The sequence below is a fragment of the Festucalex cinctus genome, chromosome 1, assembly GCF_051991245.1.
Source record: "Festucalex cinctus isolate MCC-2025b chromosome 1, RoL_Fcin_1.0, whole genome shotgun sequence".
NCBI classification, from domain to species: Eukaryota; Metazoa; Chordata; class Actinopteri; order Syngnathiformes; family Syngnathidae; genus Festucalex; species Festucalex cinctus.
Window position 1 is genome coordinate 37,260,754 of NC_135411.1, and position 23,629 is coordinate 37,284,382.

Consider the following 23,629-nt stretch of genomic DNA (forward strand, 5'->3'; position numbering starts at 1 on the left):
TTTGGCCACCGATACGATTCCGATACCCAGCTTTGCAGTATCGGCCGATATGATACCATACCGTTGTTTTTTTTTTCCCCTTAACATGAAAAAGCTGTCCTGCCATTGGTTCAGAGCATTCAAGGGCCAATAGGAGGACTACTTGTGAGTAGTCACCGATACCGATACCACTGTTTTAAAGCAGTATCGGTATCGGAGCAACACTACTGACTCTCCACTTGTGACAAAAATAAATAAATAAATGAATGTTAAATCTTATTGCCATAAAGAATTGTGGGTAATACCTTCCATAAAGGTTGGCGAGAAGACATCTTTTCTAAACATTTGCAGAATTCAAATGCTCCTATCTTCCGAGTACTTCCGGGTCAACTCGTTCAAATGATAGGAAAGGAAATAAGCAAAAATGAGAATCCGAAGAGGCCCAGGTCATAGGCTTTATAAAACCATGCCAAAGCATCAAACTGGCAGTTTAATGAAAATCTAAAATACTTTGAGAATATATAGATCTAACATTAGTAATTTGGAAAAGTTTCTTTCTCCTTGTGATTCCACATGATCGCACGAAAAAAGACAACTAAAAAAAACAGCGGTGAATTAAGTCCCAGGCCACACTACTTCAATATCTAGGGTGAGAAAGCTGTCTCAAAATGTTCATCCTGATATGAATAAAATGTGCATCACTGCAATGTCAGCTGAGAATAAAAATACAGACTCGGGAGGATGGTCCAGCCAAGACGGACAGTCCATGATGTGGCACTTAGCAATGTCTCTGGAAGGAGATGGGGGGTGAGCCGATACTGGGGTTCGAGTCCAAGGAGTTGGGTGTCATTCCGACAATTCCGTCACCTTGGGGCGTCTCCCCACACAGGAAGTCAAAGTCATCCTCTTTTGAGCCCTGATTTAAAAAACAAAACAAAACAAAAAAACACATCAGTGACCATGTTCATTAAAATTATTGGGGGGGGATGTCAAATGTTTATATTAAGGAACATGTTGATCTCATCCTCTAGTCATCATACCTGATTGACTGTTTTAGTGACTACCAGCTCCGAGTCTGCTGGCTCCTCCCACACCTGATAGAGGGGCTCTATGAGCTTTCCAGACCTGCGCATAAAACAAATGTTGCCCTCCAGATTCAATTTACAGCTACAGTTAACATGTCAAATGTGTATTTAACATTGTGTTCACTTTGGTCTTTGTAGTTACATAGACCTGTGCTGCATCATGAGGTACATGTTGGCAACTACAATAAGTTAAATTAAATGAGTGAAAATTGTAAGGAAATGATCTCAAAATGATTTAGGACTGATTTATGATTGGGTGTGCAGTACACACACGCATACACACCCCAGTACACTACAATAGTACTATGGTTGGGCGGTATTAAGATTTTGACATCATTTCACCGTTTCCTCATTACACCAGAGTATTCGTTAATATCGTCACATTTTTCCTCTTTAGTATTCTGCGGGTTACATTTTGTTGTGATTTGGGTGCTCCATGGTTGCAATGACAATGATTTTGTTCCTCCCGTTTTCTAAGCTTTACTTTACCACACAAACAACACAAAACCCCCAAAAATATATATTAGTGACAGTCACTATTATTATAAAAGGCTGAGCCGTGTGGCCCGACAGGACGGGTGAAATCAACCCGTCGCGGCAACAAACGAACAGTGAGGAGACAAAAAAGAAGAAAAAACAAAACAGCAGGTCGTTAAGAGTTATGTTATTATACATGGTGTTTTTATTTTCTGATCTGTCGCTGAGTCTGACAAGCTATTTTAATTTTTTACAATGCACAGTTTGCGCGCGCTGCTTTAGGCCTAACACGTTTTATGGAAAAATGTTTGGATGCTGGATTGCTGGTTTTTATGAAGACTTGAGAGAAAAAAATAAGTGCAAGTCTTAATTGCCTCTATCTAACACAAACAGAAGTGCAAGCATGAACATGAAAAACAACAAAACATGTACAACATTAACAAATTTTATTAACATTTTTTTTTAACATGCAAAGTTGCTGAACAGATTGTATAACAAAAAATGAATAAACCTGTTTTTTGTTTTTTAAATCACTCACTCACACAAGCTTACTTCATGTCCCCAACCCAGTTGCGTATCCGTTGGCTGTCGGGTTCCGAGGTCCGGCCCGGGACCAAGGTTGAGTGAATGTGGGGAAGTGGGGGAGCGCAAACCGAGCCGACCGCGGGGTCGCGGCCGGGCGGTTGGAGCTCCCGCGAGCGTCCAACCCTCTGTGGCCGCGCGCCCTCGGCCTCTCGTTAGAAGGCGCGTCCGCCCGTGCGGGCTCGCTCGCCCTCTCTCTCCGGTAATGATCCTTCCGCAGGTTCACCTACGGCAGTGCTTCTCAAATAGTGGGGCGGGCCCCCCCAGGGGGGCACGAGGCTTCGTCAAGGGGGGCACGTTTGACCTACGGGAACATGCTTTTTGATTTTGATTTTTTTTTTTTTACTGTCTTAGAATAAAGTGCAATTGCACCTCCACTACATCAGGGGGCAGTGGCGCTCTCATTGGCAGAGTGTGCGCGGCGAGCATTCGCTCGGTGGTGTAGGGATTTTGTTTGCACTGAGCATGCGTGCTTTGCACACAGCACAGAGTATGTGTATGAAGTGTAGACACGAAGTGTAGCAGACCCTCAAATGACACCATGAAAAAATATTTAACAGGGATGAGAAGACAGGCGGAGAGAGACAGAGATAAATAGACAAACGAAAGTCGCACGAAAGCTAAGACGAGGAAATATGACGAAGTGTAGGGGGGGCTCGCGAGATGGTTTCTTCTTCCTAGGGGGGGCATGACAGAAAATAATTGAGAAGCACTGACCTACGGAAACCTTGTTACGACTTTTTTTGCACCTTATTTTGCGATCAATGTAGTTGCGTCGAGAGCTGCTAGCCATCTTGTCTTTAGTTGTTCCGGTTCATAGGCTGTCACATGACTGTCACATGATTAACTATTGCTATTAGTTTTTTTAAATAGTTATAAGCAAATAGTTATATTAAGCTGAAAACAAGTGCACATTTATATTTTCTCTCAATAAATATATTTATATAATTTATTATTATTTTCTTTTTTAAATGGCGGTATTTAAAGTGACACAGTTTCTACACCGCGGGATATCTTATTACCGCCCAACCCTAAATAGTACAGTGAAGTCCCATAATAGCTGGGAAAGTGTTCCAGATCCACATGCCATAGGTGAAAATCCAATATGCTAATGTTTTTTTTTCTTTTTTTTCTTTTTTTTTGGCATATGTGCTCATTTTGTCATTACAGATGAGCAACTGCTATTTATTTCCATTTACATAATCTGCCTGTTACATTTCCTATTTGGTCCCTGAGCCAAAAAGGTGTAGCAACGCCTATGGCAGACACAAACTAAAAATAGTCATGTACCTTTTCAGCAGGTAGGGGTCAAAGGGAAAGAAGCTGTCCAGGGGGTTGGTGTTGGCGCTCACACCGTCGCCTCCTGTCGAGCTGTGCACCACGGGCAGCATGTGGCGGTTGTTCCTCTCCATGATGGTGTAGCAGAACACCACCTGATATTTCCTGAAACAAAAGCAAACACCGCTATGCTTAAAAAAAATAAAAATAAAAAAATCTCTGCACTGACCTGCACGATAAATGAGTCATTTATTTGTTGTACAAAATTCAAAGGTAGTGGTGCAACACTTGTGTTGTGTGTGCTGAGTAGTCACCTGGTGATGGCTGCAAACATGTTTGTGACCGCTGGAAGACACACTTTAAGCGGGTTCATCTGGCACATGACCACCCTCTCCAGGTTCAAACTCTGGAGGTATTCCAAGCCTAATGCACACACACAACATGCCATTACTAGACAGGAACGATTACAACACAACATAAATGAGCACATTGAGGAAATCCATCGAGACGAGATCCATTTAGACCACTGTGTTGCTTTGCCGGCATCTTGTGGCTTATATATGCAGTTATTAACTTTCCTGGGGGGGACGTCAATAGCCAAATTTTGGCTATTCGCTGCAGAGCTCGCGCTCCCACAAAAAGCAGGTGGACAACAGTGTATTATACCGAGTGTGCGTAACTCTATAAGGGATGGTCATGATAATGGATTAACTGATCATTTAGCATTCTATTGATAACGTGGAACTAATTGTAGGTCAGGGGTGCAGAAATGTTTTCCTTCGAGGGCCACATGTAGAAAAATCAAAGGATGCAAGGGCTTCTTTGACATTGTCCAACTTTATTAATCAATTATGCAAGTAATTATGTATTATAGTTAAATCATTTGGTATCTTTTGTCATGATTTTGGGGTGATTCATAGCTCTGTAACCCACTAGAATAGATTTACCCATGTCCTGAGCAGAAATCCAAATCCAGAACCAAAGCAACAGTAATCAGTCATAAGATGACCATTTATTTTTAAATTTTATTTGAGGAGTTTAGTTATACCAGAAAATAAAGAAATCCGACAATAATAATAGACATGCCGCGTTGGTCCATCTGTTGTGGTTGTGGCTCAAGTTGTGACCAACCCCTCAACCCCTCCCCTCTTCCATGTTAGTGTTACATATTTGTGACATCATAATGCACGTGACCTCGTGCTCACAGATGATGCATCATGGCAACATGGGAGTCGCCAGAGTGGGCTTTCTTTTTACTGTGTCTCCCCAAAAGGTTACCCTCGCAGTTTTTCGTTGCATTTTTAAAACATGACTGTTTTGTTTTGGCAAACTCAAAATGAGTTACTGGTTGTCTGAAGCAGAGATAACAATCAAATTCTGATTCATGGTACTTTACACAATGCGTCAATGTATTTGTACATGTTCGACTTATAGCAGGACTGTTGAAAGTATATTTGTATTCACGTTAATTTTGCAAACAATTAATGACTTTGGGACTTTCTAAATTCCTGGTTTATCAGTATGGGTTGAAAATAGCATTATCGTGCATCCCTACTCAGGAACACTTCAGAAAACCAATGTCAGTAAATACAGTTTGGCATTACATCCATATGTGCAACTTAAAACTCTAGTAATGTGAAGCAAAAGTCATTAATCAACAACACCCAGATACGCCACTGAGCTCATCTAAGATGGACTGATGCAAAGTGGAAACGTGTTCTGTGGTCTGACGAGTCCACATTTAAAACTGTTTTTGGAAATTGTGGATGTTGTGTACTCCCGGCCAAAGAGGAAAAGAACCATCTGGACTGTTATGAACGCAAAGTTCAAAAGCCAGCATCTGTGATGGTACGTGGCTGTGTTAGTGCCAAAGGCACGGGAAACTTACGCACATGTGAAGGCACCATTAATGCTGAAAGGTACATACAGGTTTTGCAAGAAACATATCCTGCCATCCAAGCAATGTCTTTTTCATGGACACGCCCATGCTTATTTCAGCAAGACAATGCCAAACCACATTCTGCATGTGTTACAAGAGCGTGGCTTTGTAGTACAAATACTAGACTGGACTACATGCATTGAAAATGTGTGGCACGGGGACCCAGCACTGTTGAACAGTTGAAGCTGTACATCAAGCAAGAATTGGAAAGAATTCTGCCCACAAAGCTTCAACAATTGGTGTCCTCAGTTCCCAAACGTTTAAACGTTTATTGAATGTTGTTAAAAGAAAAGGTGAAGTAAGCATGACCCTGTCCCAGCTTTTCAGGAACGTGTAGCAGCCATAAAATTCTTAGTTTATGATTATTGGTTTAAAAATTCTAAAATTGATCAGTTTGAATATTAAATAGCTTTTCTTTGTAGGGCATTCAATTTAATATTGGTTGAACATGACTGTCATTGCATTCTGTGTTTATGTTTAATGCAATGTCGCAACTTCAGTGGAATTGGGTTTGTACAACTGAAACTGCCAGACAAGATTTTTAGGGCACAATTGCCATGTCATTGCATCATTTACCTGCTGCAACCAATCACATTGTAACCTCTTTTTTGTATAAAAACTTTTATTCCATACTTTTGTTTTCTATTCTCTTGATATGTATACTGTTGTCACATTTGACATATAAGACCAATTAGTACCTCCTTCAACTGTGCTGAACTAAAAATAAACAATTCTTCCAAAACTGAAGAATCAGTGTCTAGCTTCATCTTTTAACCAGTAATTGAACAAAAAGACCAGTTGAGTGAATAAATCCACCTGACGCCTATTTGAAAAAATACAGAAATGATGGTGAGCAAAAGAGCGCAGAGATGTGCACCTTTCTTCATGTTGCCCGCCAGAATGGCTCCATGTCTGAAGATCAGTGTGTAAAAGACAGCCTGGCAGGCGGTGTAGAACGGCCCATGGAGGCGGACGTCACAGCAGGCTTGCCGGCTTTTACTGTCCTGGCTATCAATATAGCGTTGGATCCACGAGATGAGCATGTCCACACACGCTCGTACTGTGCTGCAGAACAGAAGGTAAAACATCCTTCAACAAAAACCTGCTCATTTAAACCGTCTTATAATCATCACTAATGCAAAGGTGTCAATAATCTTACAGCACAGGGATGAATTTGGCTCTGGCAAGGAAGCTTCCCATGTAACCCGCAGCAGCCTGACGGAGGACAGCAGGCTGAGACGGATTCTGTAGAATTTTCCACAAGTGCTCCAGGAAAGCCTCGGCTAGGGCCTTAAACAAAAATGGCATTTTGTGCACATTTCCTCATCATTTGTGTTAGTTGTATACTAGAGGAGGAGGAGGATGAGGATGAGACTCACCAGCCTGAAGCTGCAGAGGTAAAAGAGCATGTATTGGGTGTGACACGAAGCATGTGTGGGCAAGATGAGCTTGTCAAACACATCCAACAAGTCCTTGTAAAGTGCCTTTGTTCGGTCTGTATGAAGAGTACCTGGAAGTGAAGACAAGGTTGTGAATACCATTGAATCAAATATAGTAAGTCAATTAAGGAATTGTATTCTGATGATGACTCCAATTTATCAAACCAGGAACGTAAACACAATAAAATAGTGATGTACAGTATTCAGTTACCATTGACATGGCAGACATTTTTGATGTATGCCAACAAAATGGTCATAAGCGAGTCAAGCCTCTCAGCCACCGGATGTGCCATGTCTCCCAAATTTGGGGGTGGAGCTGTCGGCAAGTCTTCATCCTAACACACACGCACACGGATAGGGAAAAACAAGGAGATCTCTCAAATAAACTTTGCTAAGGCTGGCGTTAACACTTACGGTCCAAGTGTCCTGTTTTATGCATACAATTCTTGATTGACTACACCTGTGATTCCAAATCAAGGTGCCATGGCCATGGACTTACATATGAAAGGATTGTCAATTGGGCCCCTCGCGAGTCAAGCCAGGTAGCAGCCATCTTACATGAACACTGACAAGTTTAATGGGGTTTTCACTGAAAACATTGTTAACAGTGCCTGATTTACACCAGAATCTGTAAGAAGTTAGGGGAGCCTCTCAAAAGAACAAATTTCACTCTTTACATCGACCATTGAGTTTATTAAGTAATACACAGGTAATATTTACATTATATTTACAGATTACATAGTCAAAATATACAAGGAATACAGAGTATGACTAACTAGATAACTATTCATGAAAATTGCTAAGTGATGACCATTCGCATGTTTCCTCTTCTTTCAAATGTTTTACTTTCTATTACAATATTTTCAATTATTTGTTTACATGTTCAATAAAAAAAAAGCATGCAATATTTACTGTATATTGCACAGTGAGTCTCCTATTATTGTTGTGCAAATAGATTTAATTTTTGTTAAGATTTTTTTCCCTTATGGCCGTGACAACATAATGCAGACAATTTTTTTAAAAAACAATTGGAGATATACCTTGTGATTGAAAAGATGATTGAAAAGATAATTGGAACAGTCAGTCCACCCCTGGACCTAAGTTTGTAGCAATCAACTTGTAAGAGAATTGATGTGATCATTCTGCGTGAACACCTGCAAGTGATCCTGGCATTTTGAGTGTCCATTTTACCATCCTTACGACATAATACGCATTTTAATGTACAGTACTGACATCTTGCTTTTTATTTTGAAGCACATTGTGTTTATGTTTGCTATATGAAATGTACTATACAAAGAAATGGAAATGTTGAAAATATATTTTCTAATTAAGAAGTGTAAAAAATACAAAGTAAAGTAGAAGCAGAAAACACCAAAAGCTAGCTATTAGTACATTGGTCAATGACACTTTACTGCATTTGCTGCTGCATCCTAAGCATATGAATTACATATGGAAAAGAAATATCATACCTTAATAGTGAATTTATACCAAGTGAGGATTAGCAGTACAAAAAAAATGGATGGATGGATCATATTGCATATCGGCATCAGTAATTTTAATAATTCTATGTAACACATGATGACTATGATGGGGTGAATCTGTTACGTACCATTTCAAAGAGGGCCTCTTCAGTCGAGTCGCCTGCCTGCTGTCTTTGTAATATATTCTCTTCAGCCTCTTCAATATCTGAGCGGGATGCACTCACCTACAATAAAACAGGTGATTCCTGTGTGTGTGTTTTTCAAATGATGACATATATTGACGGGCCAGCAGGACAAACAAAACCAATTCATTATGCTAAATACAGTTAGTGTGATTTTTTTTTTTTTTTTTGGGTTGGTCACATCATGTGTTCCGTAGCATAGCAGTGTTAAGATGTCGTAGCCAGGCTCCAAAAATTAAGCATTTCTCTTCAAACTAGTGAAATCCAAGGACTTTCCAGCAATGATATGAGACATTCTGCTTTTTGTAGAAGTTGACCAACCCAAATTAAGCCAGAGTGACAAGTGCAGCTGTGACAAACTGGGTAGGTAGAGTGAGGTGGAAAAGGGGTTTCACACCTACACAAAATAACAACTTAAGGAGCACAATCACTTACATCCAGTTTAAGCATCTGCCCAATGATGATCTCCAGTACGTCTCGTCGAATGTTTGGTATGTACACAGTCACTGTCAGGAGGTTGTGGACATAACACTCCTGCAGAGACAAACAAACATTTTCTATGGACCGGGGCTCTGGAATCAAAGATGAGCAGTTTGACAGATGCTAGTTTGCTTCCTGACTGTTGTATCGCCACGACGCTGGCGATGCTCAACTACTGTTGAGGTGCCATACAGCACATACTGTAAATGTACACTGTGACCTTTATGCTACCAAATACAATAAGAAAAATATTGTAGTAGGGCTTGACAAATATGGATTTTTTTTTTTTTGGCAGCTGCTGATATTTGACAGAATAAAATTTCAATAACTAATCAATGAGCTGATTATTTAAAAAAAAAAAAAAAAAAATCCTTCAATGACATCATTATAACAGGGTAACAGGTTTAATACAGAGGCGCCCACAATGCCCTTTCATTCACGGTGAGTAGTGAGAATAATCTTATTATAGTATGTCAATTTGTAACATTAGATATTAAATATTAAATAACATGTTAGAATGAAAGTACACCTTTATGACAACTCTTGCCTAGGCACTACTAAATATCTAAACAAAGTGAACATTTTTCATTTCAAATTAACTACCGTTAAAACACTCCCTACTGATTTGGGATGATATTTTTTTGGGGGGGGGAATGCCTATTATTCATGGTATTTTACGGTAATAAATACAAATTACTTAATCCCTTGACACAACAATAATTGCAGTAACAAAACAATAACAATAATTGCAGTAACTTCCCAGGTCTGTGGGCAGACCTTGAACCTGATCCTCATACCTAGTTGCTGGGAGATGTAACCATACTGAAACTGAATTCTAATTAAAAAAAGAAACAAAACAAAAAAAAACCATTTTGGAATATTGGCAGCAACTGCTGCTATGAAATGCATACTTAAGAACTGAAAAAGTGTTGATCCACCGAAAGAAAAAGACTGGATTAATGAGCTTCTGTCTTACTGTACACCAGAAAACATTTCATGTTCAACTCAAGGAAAACTAGCAGACTTTTAATCAACTTAAGACTCCTTTTTGTATATGCTGCCAGCCTGATATAATTTCAGACTGTTAATTTTTGTGCTTTTTTTATTATCTACTATTTTTGTTTGTATAATTTTTGGGGGGTTGAAGAGAGGGCTCTAAATATGTATTCATTTATTATTTTTATTTAGTTTTTTGTTTGTTTTGTTTTTTAGTGTTTTTTATTGTTTTGTTTTTCATTTGTTATTGAAAACCTTGAAAATTATAAATAAAATATTGGGGGGAAAAACAGAAGAAAAAATAGCAAAAATTGGTTTGTGTATTTATTTTATTTTCGGAGCAGTGGCTGTTTGAATGTAATTATCTTTGTCTTATGATGTCATATGTTAATATGTGTATAAAACAAACCAAAAAACAGCTGAAAAAATGGCAGACTTTTGCCAATTTTAAATGAGCTAATATCGGCCATAAATCGGCCAACCGACAAGTCTGTCAGGCCACAATATGTAGTGTATTTTTCAGTCTCTTACCAGAGTTCTGGAGGACTTTTGAACAAAAGGAAAGCCGTCTTGCAAAATGGGCACCAGAAAGTGACTTGTGCTGAAAAGAAATAGCAGAACATGAAGCACTTTACAGAGCTAAATTGCTCTACACTTTCCACATGACAAAACCGGAATAAGCGTAAATGACTTACGATGGGACATATCTGGTGATGACCTGCAAGGCCTGATGGCACCGGTTGAAATTTCTGGGGAGATCTAAAAAAAAAAAAAAAAAGTTATCGTACCGTTAAGTGTTAATTCAGTTGGGGGGATCTGAGGCTAAAACTTGTAAATTATTTTGAATTTGAACAGCACATCTACATGCACAGTATACAGTGTCCCAAACATCAAACATTCAAACATTCACCTGTGTAGAAGGTATAGGGAATGTGCATTGTGCGTAATCATCAAGGTATTCGCCATTTTAGAGGTCTGTCGCACTGTTCCCTCTTAGTTATTGTCATATTTAGCTGGTTGAATAGAAATATGGTAAACTGTTGCTGCAATGTGTTTCACAAAAGGACAAAAGTTGACAATAATCTAAGGGGCCTATTCACTAAAGGTTTGCGTCGCCTTTGCACGGCACTAACCGGTAAAAATGGAGCAATCCGGGAGCGCCAAATTCACAAAACACGCGCAGATGGGGAAATCCGTCACTAAGTGCGCGGCCAACCAGATTGCGCCATGGTGCGCCGGTGTTATTTGCGTGTATGTAAATTAGGTAATTTGCATACATTTGACGCAAATAATGTTAATGAAAAGCCTGCTTCACAATCGATCCCGGGATCATGACAGCAGTGCATGTGGCACGAGGCACGTCCCTTTCTGACTGATCATGCAGAGGGGGAAAAAAAAGAAAAAGAAAAAGAGAAAGAAAGAGAGAGAGAGAGAGAAAAATTTTCTTTGTAGGACACATAACGTAACCCGGGCTGATCGGCAATGGGGGGGGAGGCATTTTATGATCATTTTTAGGTGCCAGATGCATACTGTACGCCCACGCCAACCTCTGAAAATATATTTTCAAAAAATGATTGCATCAATAATTTGTACTTTATGAATGAATTACGTCGTTGTCGTCCTCTCTGCTAATGGCGCTTTCAACGCTTACTGTCGGTCCAACCTCGCTTTCTGATGATGTCATCTTTCTCGCAACTGTTACTATAACAACCATGTTCTTGGCGCAAATCCATTGCCATGTGTGGTAAATCAGGTGCAAATGTGCTCCAAGCTGTCAGTTTTGTGGATGTGTTTGCGCCAGTATATGATTAGAGCAATATCCTTAGTGAATAGGTGGGTAACTGGGCGCAGGCTGCGGGTGCAATATTTCGCGCTATTACCATTCTTAGTGAATATACCCTTAAGTTTCTACAGGTTTTTAGAGGTTTCCTGCTTGACGCAAGACAGAGGGAAGCCTCATTTCAGACATCCCAAAGCGATGTTGAATGCCTCACTTGTCAGGTGTAAGACCAAAAAAAAAAAAAAAATCACCTTTGACAACCTTCATTATCAGTGACAAGCACCTAACCGAAAATAGTACAATTTTAGACCAATTGTAGGTGATTTGATGCTGGCAGAGTGTGGAGTTTGACATCCCGGAAAGTGTAGGATTATGTGCTGAATTAAAAGACTGCAGCCAAATGGACGCACAGTTGTGGAGAGCACATGGAAAACTGCCCATCTCTGAACTAATGTGGAAAGAGTGAGTGGCAGTACATGCAATAAATACACAATAGTGGCCAAAAAAAGTACCCATCATCAGCATAGTGCTACAATGCAGACTTGTACAAAACGTTCCTTGACAAGATTGTTTCTGTATGCTATACACTAACCAACATTAGAACATTGATGATGATGCGGTGCTCGAGGCCCAATCCTCAGCACTGGGACCCGAGTGTGATCTGTAACTATGATTTCTAGTGCCCTGAGAAGTAGTAGAGCAGCCCCAGATGTTAGTTACTCAACTAATTATCTGATTGCAGGACATTGCAGTCCCCAGCCCCAATTTTGCGAGATTGGTGAAAGAGGCTTACGTTGCCTACATTGTCTAAAAATAATAATGGCACAGTCAGGCCACATCTCATGTCAGCACTAGCAAAAAAAAAAAAAAAAAAACTTTATGAGGTGACACAAAGATACTAGCATTCACATTGGAGACTCTTAATCTATTATAAAACAAAAACAATGTAGTTCTTTTTACACATTCTTGTTCTCACTGCCTGTCTGAACAGCAAAAAAAAAACATCAAATAAATGAATAGATGGATTAATAAATTAGAAAAATCCAGTCAGGAAGCTGTGGCCTCTCAAATTGCATAATGCATATCAGTGAGATGTCAGCGCCAGATGCTCTGGCCTTTTAAATCGGATTATCGGGGGACTGTTACCGCGCACACTACCACTCACACAAACACCTACACGTTGGGATTTTGTTGAAATCGTTTCATACAACACTAAATACATACATTTCAATGGAATTAAGGAAGGATGGGCACATACTTTCATCGTCATCATCTGAATCTGAGATATCGACTCCTCCTTCACAGATGGCTACTCTTTCTGGAACAAACACACATTATTCCTCAAAACACACTGCTGATATTGTGAAAGGGAAGAAAACTGTAACCGTGAAGTCGAAACCTACTGGGCGTAAAGTGGGAGACAACCATTTTGAGACATGCACATAGGAAGACAGTCTGCGCCGACACCAGGTTACCGAGGAAGGCCATGTACTCCTCAACCACTGCTTGGCTCCGCCCCACCCAAGGAAGCCTCTGCAATATCCACACAAACAGGACCAATTACAACACATAAGCACAGCCTTTTTATTGTTTATATGTTAGTTTAATGACAATTGGATAAATGCAGTTGCAGTATACTGACTAAGATAGTATAGATGAGTTGTTCATGGTCTTTGGTGAGCTGAGCGATACAATTCCGAAATTCTTGCAGCCATGTCATAATCTGTGCATCCTATGAGGACAGAGAATATCAAAGCAATGACAAGCTGCCATTACAGCAATGATTCCAGTGCTTCGTGAATACGCTTCACCTGCGCTTTGAGGCCTTCTGTCTGTGAAAGGCGCTATACAAATGAAGATTACTTACTTACCTTAATCTCAGGGTCAGCCAGCTGATGCTTCAGCAGTTCATAGTCACTCAAATCTCCCTTCACACCACAGAAACAACAGTTTCAGATCAATATAATCAGACATACAAGTATATATATATAGTTCTCACCTTTTTCGGATTACCCAGAATGCACTGCAGGGTGCCATATTGGTGGGGAGGGTACAGCGAGCAGCTAGCACTACTGGCAGCGAGCAGAAGAACGTGTGTGATGCCGAATTTGTGTGTAATCTTGGGCTGTATTAGCCAGGCGAAAAGGTGCGGAAAGTGTTGATTGACTCCCGAAAGTTGTTACAATCAGGGTTTAGTAGCCCGAAACGAGAACGACAAGCGTCGAAGACGACTTTGGCTGGCTGTGATCAACTGATCAAACCTTCCACGAAGGGTTACAAATTTGCGCCGATCACTTTGTCACAGTTAAATATCCCCCCTTTGAATATTATTTTTATGTCGTTAGACAGTGACTACTCTGAAAAAAAAACAAAAAAAACAAAAAAAAAGACACCAGCATGCTGCTATTGCCCTGCTCGTAGGCTATCAAGAAAACAAACAAAACCATGCTTTGCTGATTTTGTTGTTTCTTTCAAAGAAAAATGATGGAACCAGGAAAGTGATTTGTTGACTAGTATGAATCTTATTTCCTTCTTAGGTCGTGCTGTGCTGCAATTATTGCACATAATTCTCTTTCTTTCTATCTATGAGTAAATTTCCATTAAAAACATATTGGTAAATATTATCTGACTGGCTATAAAAGTCAGACTTAAATTTATTTCACATATTAATATCAAAGTAATGAATATAGTTTCTGTTACATAGCGTCATGGGCAGAAAATCAAAAACGGAAAAGAAAGAGGCTACAATGAAGTATCTGAGTGCTAATTGTTAAATTTATGGACATCATCATCCATGGAGATATGATCTTGGCATACCGAGGGTTTGACATCTGAGAACTTGTCGCACTGGTTGGTGCTGAGGTATTTTACCAGGAAAGGGAAGGAACAATTTGCAGCTGCTGAGATTGAGGAGACAAGGAAGATTATGACTGTAAGGATACAGGATGAGAGAGTAGATAATTGGAATGGAGACAAAAGCCATTCTAAGGTTTCTCGTGATGCTGAGAAAACTGCAGACATGTTTTGATTTCTTTTCTTCAGGAAGTCAATTCTGATCATCGCACAATAGCTGTAAAGCTAACGTTTCAGGTCCTGCAAACTTTGGAGGAAGCGTCCGTCACGACAGTCTGGACCAGGGGTGTCAAACATACGGCCCGCGGGCCGGATCAGGCCCGCAAAGGGGTTTAATCCGGCCCGCGAGACGACTTTGTAAAGTATATATAAAAAAAAAAAAAAAAAAAAAAAAAAAAAAAAATTGGAACGTCGGACCAATTAATCAGCCAGCCATAACAAGCAAATATATAAATTTGTAATTTCACAAGCAGTCCTCAGATGGGTAATGTAACTTGTACACGGAATTGCCCTGGAAGCCATTATTTTACACACAACTTAAAAGTTATGTTTTTTTTTTGTTTTTTTTTTTTAATCATAGACCAACATAAATAGGTTAATATGACACAAATTCAATTACTGGTAACACAAATACATATATGACAGGGTTAGGGTTAGGGGGGTTAAGCTAACCCTAACCCATTAACGTCCTTATAACTTCATTAACTGTGCCACACAGTGCATTCTGGGAACTATATATATGCAAAACAGGTAGATTTAATACGCCCAGAACTCACACAGGCAATATGTTGCCACGTTTCATTTGCATTAGTGTTATTTTTTTAAACAATATAATGACAGTTGAACTCCGTAATTTGGGGCTGGTCCACGAAATTTTGCGCATAAATGCCGCAATTGATTTTAAGTTATATACCATTATTTTACCGATTCGGCCCACTTAATAATATATTTACCTCCATGTGGCCCCTGAGTTAATATGAGTTTGACACCCCTGGTCTGGACAGTACCATTTCCCTTCTGGGTCACTCTTCAGCTTGACACATGAGAAATGAAACCAAACAAATGGTTTGTAGGCTCACAAAATAGGCTTGGGTGGAAAATTAGGTAAATGACAAGAACGATATGTTATGTCGGTTAGTGCTTCGGGGCAGCAATCCGGTCTCCCTTGTCGTAGCTTATACGGTCCAAATCACGTAACTTGATGGCATACCGCACACTTGCCTGCTTGTCCATGGTCTCAGTATATTTATTTTTCCATCGCCACATACGATGCGAGTCAATGGGGGGACAGTTATACAAGCGGAAAAGAATCACTCACTAGCGTATTGTTTACATACTCAAAAGGAGGCGTCCCCACCAATATGGCGAGCTGCATGGGATTGTGGGATATGTTGTTATAAAGGTGAGAACCCTCTATAGACCCTTCCAGCTGACGTCACTGCTTAGCTCCCGCGGCGCCTCCCGGAGGGCAAACATCCCATAAGAAATGAATGTAAAGAGCTTGATTTTCGGCGAGCGTTTTCGTTAAAAGGTGGGAAATATGTCGTGTCACCAAAAAAACGTCCCGAGTAGGAAACTACATTACTGCGACTCATTTAAACCAGTCGTTTGGAGCCGCTAACTACAAAAAAATTTAGTTTGTTGGAAGCAAAGTGGAAGTGGAAGCTTAAAGTATGTTGTTTTAGTTGAACCAGTATGTCGATCACTACTTTCATGGTGTAAATTGTCATTCATTAAATCGTTTGTGTCTGGATATACTCGTCTCGCTGTATATCGAAGTCTTCAAGCTATCTTAGCTTGCTAGCTGCTAACAAACAAACCGCACGTATACAACACATTTCTAGATCAAGCCCTAGTTAAAGGGATCGTTCGGCTTTTTTAACATGAATCTCAATTTCATCCTCACCTCCCGTGTGTGCGATCAGCACTGACTTACCCCTGACAGCGTTCTGTGACACCAGTTCTGGTTCGATGTTGGACGAGAGGAAAATAGTCCAGAAAGCTGGCTGGGGTGTCGGAAATAAAGTGTTTTTCTTCTAAAAACTATTTGTTTTCAAAAGTGTGATACATTTCCATCACAATACTCCTTTCCTGAAAAAAAGTCAGACGCCATCACCGCCAGCCACTACTTTTCTGTTCGTTCGTATCACTGCGCGGCGCCCTGTAGAGCGCTAACCAACGCACTGCAGCCAGCTAGCTGATACTTCCGCCGAAAAGGCAAACAACTTCAGGCGGAAGGATCAGCTGGCAGCAGTGCGTCAATTCGGTGGTGTCACAGAACGCTGTCAGGGGTAAGTCAGTGCTGATCGCACACACGGGAGGTGAGGATGAAATTGAGATTCATGTTAAAAAATCCGAACGATCCCTTTAAAGCGTTAATTGTGATAATCGTGTTAAATCATTAACTTTTTGTTCAAGATTACTTGAATACTCCTGCAAAAAAAAGTATGAATGACTGTTTCACTAATGATAATATGGCACATTCATCACGTCTGCCTCAAATTTGCAATCGGAAGTTAATGTTATGACCCACTGTATATGAAAAGGAGAAAAACTACCTGATATAAAATGATCTGAGCATATCCTCGTACTTTTTGTGGGTGAAGAGCAGTTGTGTCGTAGTTTCGCGCTAGCTACCGTGATCGTCTTTCACTCCTCACTGCCTTCCGTCTGGTTTAGAATCGCTGCCGGCAGCCGAAAGAACGATCTCATCTCTCTTTGAGCCATTACAGCATCCGTCGGCCGCGCACAAGTTCACCATAGCATTGCTCGCTGATTTATCAACTGTTGACCTATTTTCGAGCTCACACTGATTGTTTTCTAAATTCACTCGCATTGACGCCCTGCCCTCCACCGCAAGGGACGCATTTAAACGTGACGTCACACTGGAAGGTTCTATCTATACACTTCAAACGCGCGACTGCGTCTAATAGTTTCCGAACCTGCTAAATAAAATTAAATATTACCACTCACCTGTTTATACTTGGCCAACGTTTCCGAAACACTCCCGCCAAACCTGACCGTCTTTAAAGGAGGAGTGTTCAGAAAATCCCTATCTTCTATCTCCATGCTTTAGATACAGAGTTAGCTTCTGAAATGAATTGTTTTACGACAACTAGCGGAAATCATGGCATTGTTTCGTATATAAATTTAAAATAAATATCGGTTAGTCTGTGATTAACTATATTCATTGCTAATGGGAAATAATAAACAGTACTCTGTTTCGAAGGTAAACGTTTTCACAAAAGCAAACAACCACATGCACTCTTCCGCTTTCGCCCGAGGAAGCGTCTTCTTCTAATACTTTTAGCGTGTCGTAGAGCGCAATGCTGCTCATTTGGGTCATCTAGTGGTGGATTCGAAAAACACAACACCAATACAATAAATGGGTCGAGTCAAATAAATGGTAAAGAAATGACTCCAACAACTGGCTGGTTGTTTGATTGCTTGAATTTAAACAGTAGAAATCAGATGTTTCATTTAAATTTGGATTTTCAAATATATACCTAAATTTAATTTGCCTTTTATTTGACTTTAACTGCTGTAGAGAAAGATGTGAAGAGTCATACTTTCTTGACCCTATCCACTAGTGTTTAACATGCAGCAGACGTACTTTCACTTCTTTCCGCATTGAAACTGACCATAAAAAACTGCACTTCAGTTGGAAACAAAACAACAACTGCATGTTCAAATCCCTTTCCTTCTTTCAACTTTGGGATACGGTACTGTGTACGTGGATTGTGGCATGCAGCATTAAAACAGAGGACACACAATGACAAATGTATTAGTGATGCTTTATTTACAACAACACAAAGTTTCATTTGTTTTTCTATCATGATCTTAAACTTCAGACCAGTCCAAGTCAGTGCAACGTGGTTTATTAATTTCTGGTCAAACCAAATTGCACACATTCGGTATGAAGAGGCAACGTACAGTCCACCTGGACAAGACAAAAGGGGCTGAGGGAGCTGATTGGATCACACAAGGGGCTCAGGTGAACAATCTAAAACTTAACGAAACAGATATTAAAGAAAAGTGACACATTGAAAAATATGACAACAAAAATCTAACTAAAATCAAATTATCAAAACACAGATCTCGATAGTTGCATCATTCAGCACTTCCGAAACCTGCTTCCATCTACTCCTGTTGTGTTTATTATTTTGGTTGTAGTTTTCAGTTGCAATGTAGAAGTGCTCAGATTCATAGTGTGGGCAGTCACTTGGAAGCAGCCAACCCATTCCAAAGGTTACTTATTGATGTTTGTTATCAATCAGGGTGGGAACAAGGAAGCTGCTGCCAATTTGGCAGTATTCTATCCAGTCTATCCAGTATGTTTATCACCTCATATGTTGTATTTCATTTCAAGGAAGGTAGTGTATTTGTCCAGTCTGTTGTTGGTTCTCATACAAACAATGCCTGTAGTGAATGGATGCCTTGAGTACAGTATTTGAGCAACTTGTAAAGTGTAGCCACGAAAATAAGAGATTTGCAGGTTTCATTGCCACATGTACAGTGTACAGTGTATATTAAAATCTGTCCTCTGCATTTAACCCAAATCAAAGAAAAGCCAGAAATCTTTGTTCTAAAAAGCAGCAAATTATTTCCCCAATAACTGGTTTTATTAGATAGATCAGGGGTCCATCCATCCATCCATCCATTTACTACCGCTTATCCAGGGTCGGGTCGCGGGGGTAGCAGCTTAAGGAAGGAAGCCCAGACTTCCCTCTCCCCAGCCACTTCAACCAGCTCATCCGGAGGGATCCCTAGGTGTTCCCAGGCCAGCTGAGAGACATATTATAGTCTCTCCAGCGTGTTCTGGGTCATCCCCGGGGCCTCCTGCCAGTGGGACCTGCCTGGAACACCTCTCTAGGGAGGCGTCCAGGAGGCATCCGAACCAGATGCCCGAGCCACCTCAGCTGGCTCCTCTCAACGCGTTGGGAGGAGCAGCGGCTCGACTCTGAGTCCCTCCCGGATGACCGAGCTTCGCACTCTATCTCTAAGGGAGAGCCCGGACACCCTGCGGTGGAAACTCATTTCGGCCGCTTGTTTCTGGGATCTTGTTCTTTCGATCACGCCCCCCAGCTCGTGACCATAGGTGAGCGTCGGAACGTAGATCGACCGGTAAATCGAGAGCTTCGCCTTTTGGCTCAGCTCCTTCTTCACTACAACAGACCGATACAGAGTCCGCATGACTGCAGACGGTGCACCGGTCCGCCTGTCGATCTCCCACTCCATCTTGCTCTCACTCATGAACAAGACCCCAAGCAGTGTTGCCGGTAACGCGTTACTAAGTAACAATTTGGCAATTTGGCTGCCAATTTGTATATATAGTATTATATATTGTAAAATTTGCTTTCCAGAGTAACTAGTAGTGAAACGCGTTACTTTATTCTACAAAGTAGTCTGATTAAAGTTACTGTCCAGAGAATCAATGCGTTACTCCACATTTTCATGAAGAATGCCAACTACCTCACTGTTGTAACAGTCACAAACAACTACTGCTAACTACGAAGATGAGGCAGAAGTCATTGATCACCACACTGAATTCAGCCATGGTCTGGTCATGAATGGTTTGCACATTCAAAACAAAAGTGATGATACTTTTACTACTAGTTTTATTAACCAACAGGCACACAACACAACAAAAAAAGTGTACATTATGGACCATAAAAGTGGTAAAAAAATAAAAAAAATTCCATCCTCAACTGGTGAGTGAAGCATTATGGGATGAGGTCATGTACATCGCAGCATCTTCATTTATTCCATACTTAATGCATGTAAAAGATCCAGCCTTCAACAATAAAGGCTTTAAACAATGAAAAAAAATAACCATATATATACCTGTATGCCTACTGTAACCCCCCCCCCCAGAGAAAATGGCTTGTGTATAAAAATTACAACAACAAAAAAACTACCCAGTTTGTCAGTTACTTCCAAACCCAATTCTTATCTCAAATTATACAAAGGTCAGAAACAAATTTCTAAAGATAAAAAGAACTGTTCGCCTGATCCTCTTATAGTGAAGCTTTGACCAACAATCTGTAAAATCAAAAATCACATGATGGCTTAATGGTATGAGAATACATGTGTAGTTTTAATCTGTTACTTAACTTTTACAAATTGACTTCATGTGAGCCAAAGTGGCCTGCAGCTTGTTTTCAGTCATTACTATTAGTTGGTGATGGGCATATTTCCATATTTGACCTAATTCTGAACAATGTGTGGAATTGATTGTTTTGTGAAACAATTGAGGCAAAATTGAGTGCACTGTAGTACAGTACTTACACTAAACTAATATTAATAACCACTACTAACTACTATTAAAGATGAACATTTTATTAAAAATGTAAATCATTCATCATTATGACTACAATTGCTAATCAATATTCATCAACCCCATCTGCTTACCAGTTTATTGAATCAATATTGACATTGTAATAAAAATAATAATAATAATAAATCAAACAGTCAAGTTGAAGCATGTGCAGACACTCCTCGGGTCAGCAATGAATTCGCAGATTCTCTGCAAGTGAAACAAAAATAAAATATCGTGAGGGACTTGGAAAAGCCGTTTACATGTGACTTTTGCACCACAGTGTGTCTGATGACTATTGTAAGGAAGTAGGTATCAGGTTTCTATTGTTTGAACTGGTGTGTTCTTTTAGTGGGTAACGAACTACGGTTAATAATTAACTAGTGATAACACTTAGTGGTTTGTGACTGAGAAACTACAAGCATTTAGTTTTGCATTTGAGATCCTTTAAAATAGGAGAAAACTATACTCACAAAAATACTCTTGCAAGAATATATATATAAAAAAAGATTTGTTAATAGATTGTAATACAGGCTTTATTACAATGATGATAACTGTTATTATTATTATTATTATTATTATTATTATTATTATTTAGACATTTTGAATGTAATACTTCGTGTTGTCAATAATAAATTAGTGATGTTGATGTATGTATGTAAACGAGAATGTTCCGGGAACTTTCCTCACTTTATCGAGTGAAAGGAGCAACAAGGCACAATCTATCAGAGCAGACATCACCCTCTCTCTGCTGAATATAAATTATTGCCATCATCAGGGCACAGATAAGCATTATGTACAGGTGCAGGTCAAACAGTTGTAATAACTCATGCATGTTTCTTTTTTTTCCCTTTTAAATAGTCTGGCCTAAGACTCTGTGTACTGTGTCAGTTTGTGTGTGTATTTCTGGTGTTTTTCTGTCGCTGTAAAAGGAATTGCCCCTTGGGGATCATAAAGTTCACTTTGATAAGTGACAATCACTGTTAATGTGATATAAAGTGTACTGTTGACTGCAATAATGGGAATCCTACCGGCACACAAATTCACTCAGTCAATTTAAAAAAAAAAAAAAAAAAAAAAAAAACTACCATTATTATTTATGTTATTTTATACTTCATTAATGTAATCATAGGGAGAAAGAGTAGGTGGATTAAAAAAAAAAATAAAATCAATTAATGTGTCACTAAGTCTCCCACAACAATGGCTGGCATCTTCGCAGTGCTGTGGCTGATAATTTAGAGGTTATGTGGCAATTTAATGCAAGGCAAGGGTCTATATTGACATTATTAAATTAGCCCTATTTTTTTTTAAACATCCTATCTATAAATATATTGTTACCTGCAGCCTTTATCTCACCTATGGTCTTCCGTTATGTGGGTGAGGTCTCCGTTGCAGTGGGAGGCATCTCCGCATCACAGCACTCCACTGAAGAGACAGAAGTCCGTAAAGTTGGCTCATTTGGCGTCAGGGTTGCCATGGCAACGACCACCTGCTGCGAGAGCGGGGCCCCTGTCTGATTCGCAGCGGACCTCCGCGCGCCTCCCTGCCGGCTGCCGCTGGGTGCGGGTGCCGCCGGCCCTCCGTTCCTGCGCAACGAATTCCTGATGCCGCTGGACACGCGGTTGGACAGCCTCCGGACCGCACCGCCGATGGCGCCCAGAGCGCCCTTGTCCTTCTTGGTTAGGCCCACGTCATCCTCGAGTTCCGAGGACAGCACCTCGATATTGCCCGAGTACCAAAACACCCACCACACGAGGCTGAGGAAGATGACTATGGCGCCGGCGTAGATGAGCAGGTCGTAGAAATAAACGTTCACGAACACTCCGATGAGAAGGACGAGCAGTCCTACGATGTCGAAGGCCACTGCCAGCCAGAAACAACAAACACAGCGTCCCAGACCCCGGAACTCTGGTTCCATGTCAGCGCCAGTGGGCCCGCGCTCCGCAGGTGTCATGTGTCGACAGAGCGGCTGTAAGGTGAGCTAGGTGAGAAGCAGTGGGGGCGAGGGCGGGGCTTAGTGGAGGAGGGAACGAAAGGACACCACCTGTTAAGGTGCTTTTTTTTCCCGCTATAAAACTTCCAGAGGTAAACCTATTGCTTCTTTGTGGGTGCATGCGTATCTGTAGCCGACTACTGTTTGTTTTTCCTGACACTTTTTTTTTTTTTTTTAACAGAGAGCTTGAGTTAAAGTTGGTCCTGATGATTGACGGTTGCAAATGTATCAAATATGAAGAGAAGATAAAAAGAGGTGCAAACTGCAAAGGGACATCAAATCATGAGGATTAATTGGCTCAAGCGCGAGTCTGTGTGGGAAGTGCCTGCAGGTCACGAGTTGAAGCCCATAGCAGCCTTGGAATGAATGGACATTCTGTTACCACTTGTGGGAATAAAGTGACTCAAATGCATTGCATCAATGAAGCCCATTGTAAAATAATATCTTTATTCAAGTGGGGTGTGGGGATCTAAGCAATTAATACACAAGATTTTCTTCTGCAGTACTATTGCAAGCATACACTAATTGTAATCAAACATGGGTTGCTATTATTGCAAAAGCAACTACGATATAATGTGGCTTGAGATGTTCCCTGGACATTTCATTAGGTGCTCTTACACACCTTTGCATAAGTTGGCAGCAAGGTTATTTTAGTTCATGAAAACTAACAAACTAAAACTAAAATAAAAAAAATAAAAAATAAATAAAAATGCTTTTTAAAAAACGAAAACTAATACTATAACTAAAACTAAGCATTTTTGAAGTAACT

General features: G+C 40.2%; 2 protein-coding genes and 1 long non-coding RNA gene across 6 annotated transcripts; 1 reads left to right on the plus strand and 2 right to left on the minus strand.

The window, feature by feature from the left end:
• Positions 1-420: 420 nt before the first annotated feature.
• Positions 421-17,855, minus strand: rrn3 (RRN3 homolog, RNA polymerase I transcription factor). Of its 3 annotated transcripts, XM_077534006.1 has the most exons (18): positions 17,525-17,855; positions 13,698-13,823; positions 13,570-13,626; positions 13,341-13,430; positions 13,102-13,231; positions 12,957-13,016; positions 10,614-10,677; positions 10,450-10,519; positions 8,878-8,976; positions 8,389-8,484; positions 6,991-7,114; positions 6,720-6,850; positions 6,500-6,630; positions 6,218-6,405; positions 3,716-3,824; positions 3,414-3,566; positions 1,020-1,104; positions 421-895 (listed from the first exon to the last, which is right to left on the minus strand). In XM_077534006.1, the coding sequence occupies exons 1-18, from the start codon at positions 17,618-17,620 to the stop codon at positions 758-760; spliced, it is 1,947 nt and encodes a 648-aa protein (XP_077390132.1). In that variant the 5' UTR covers positions 17,621-17,855; the 3' UTR covers positions 421-757. The 3 variants fall into 3 exon arrangements, with proteins under 3 accessions (XP_077390132.1, XP_077390140.1, XP_077390151.1); XM_077534014.1 differs by lacking the exon at positions 13,698-13,823; XM_077534025.1 differs by lacking the exons at positions 13,698-13,823; positions 17,525-17,855 and adding an exon at positions 17,110-17,423.
• On the plus strand, positions 16,758-23,277 carry LOC144026993 (uncharacterized). The gene is made up of 3 exons (XR_013285337.1): positions 16,758-16,842; positions 22,250-22,843; positions 23,042-23,277. It is a non-coding gene; the product is annotated as an uncharacterized LOC144026993 (long non-coding RNA).
• LOC144026972 (transmembrane protein 238) lies at positions 20,178-22,823 on the minus strand. Of its 2 annotated transcripts, none has more exons than XM_077534176.1 (2): positions 22,224-22,823; positions 20,178-21,077 (listed from the first exon to the last, which is right to left on the minus strand). In XM_077534176.1, exon 1 carries the CDS (start codon positions 22,819-22,821, stop codon positions 22,237-22,239), a length of 585 nt encoding a protein of 194 aa, XP_077390302.1. In that variant the 5' UTR covers positions 22,822-22,823; the 3' UTR covers positions 20,178-21,077; positions 22,224-22,236. The 2 variants fall into 2 exon arrangements, with proteins under 2 accessions (XP_077390302.1, XP_077390311.1); XM_077534185.1 differs by having other exon boundaries at positions 22,206-22,823.
• Positions 23,278-23,629: the final 352 nt, after the last annotated feature.

What these genes read in the sequence shown, in the direction of transcription:
- LOC144026972 (XM_077534176.1), bottom strand. Translation starts at nt 22,821, where the DNA reads ATGACACCTGCGGAGCGCGGGCCCACTGGCGCTGACATGGAACCAGAG.
- rrn3 (XM_077534006.1), bottom strand. Translation starts at nt 17,620, where the DNA reads ATGGAGATAGAAGATAGGGATTTTCTGAACACTCCTCCTTTAAAGACG. An exon ending in GCCAAATTCATCCCTGTGCT is followed by an intron (nt 6,406 to 6,499) that starts GTAAGATTATTG and finishes TCTGTTCTGCAG; the next exon opens with CACAGTACGAGCGTGTGTGG. An exon ending in GACCCCTACCTGCTGAAAAG is followed by an intron (nt 1,105 to 3,413) that starts GTACATGACTAT and finishes TTTTATGCGCAG; the next exon opens with GTCTGGAAAGCTCATAGAGC.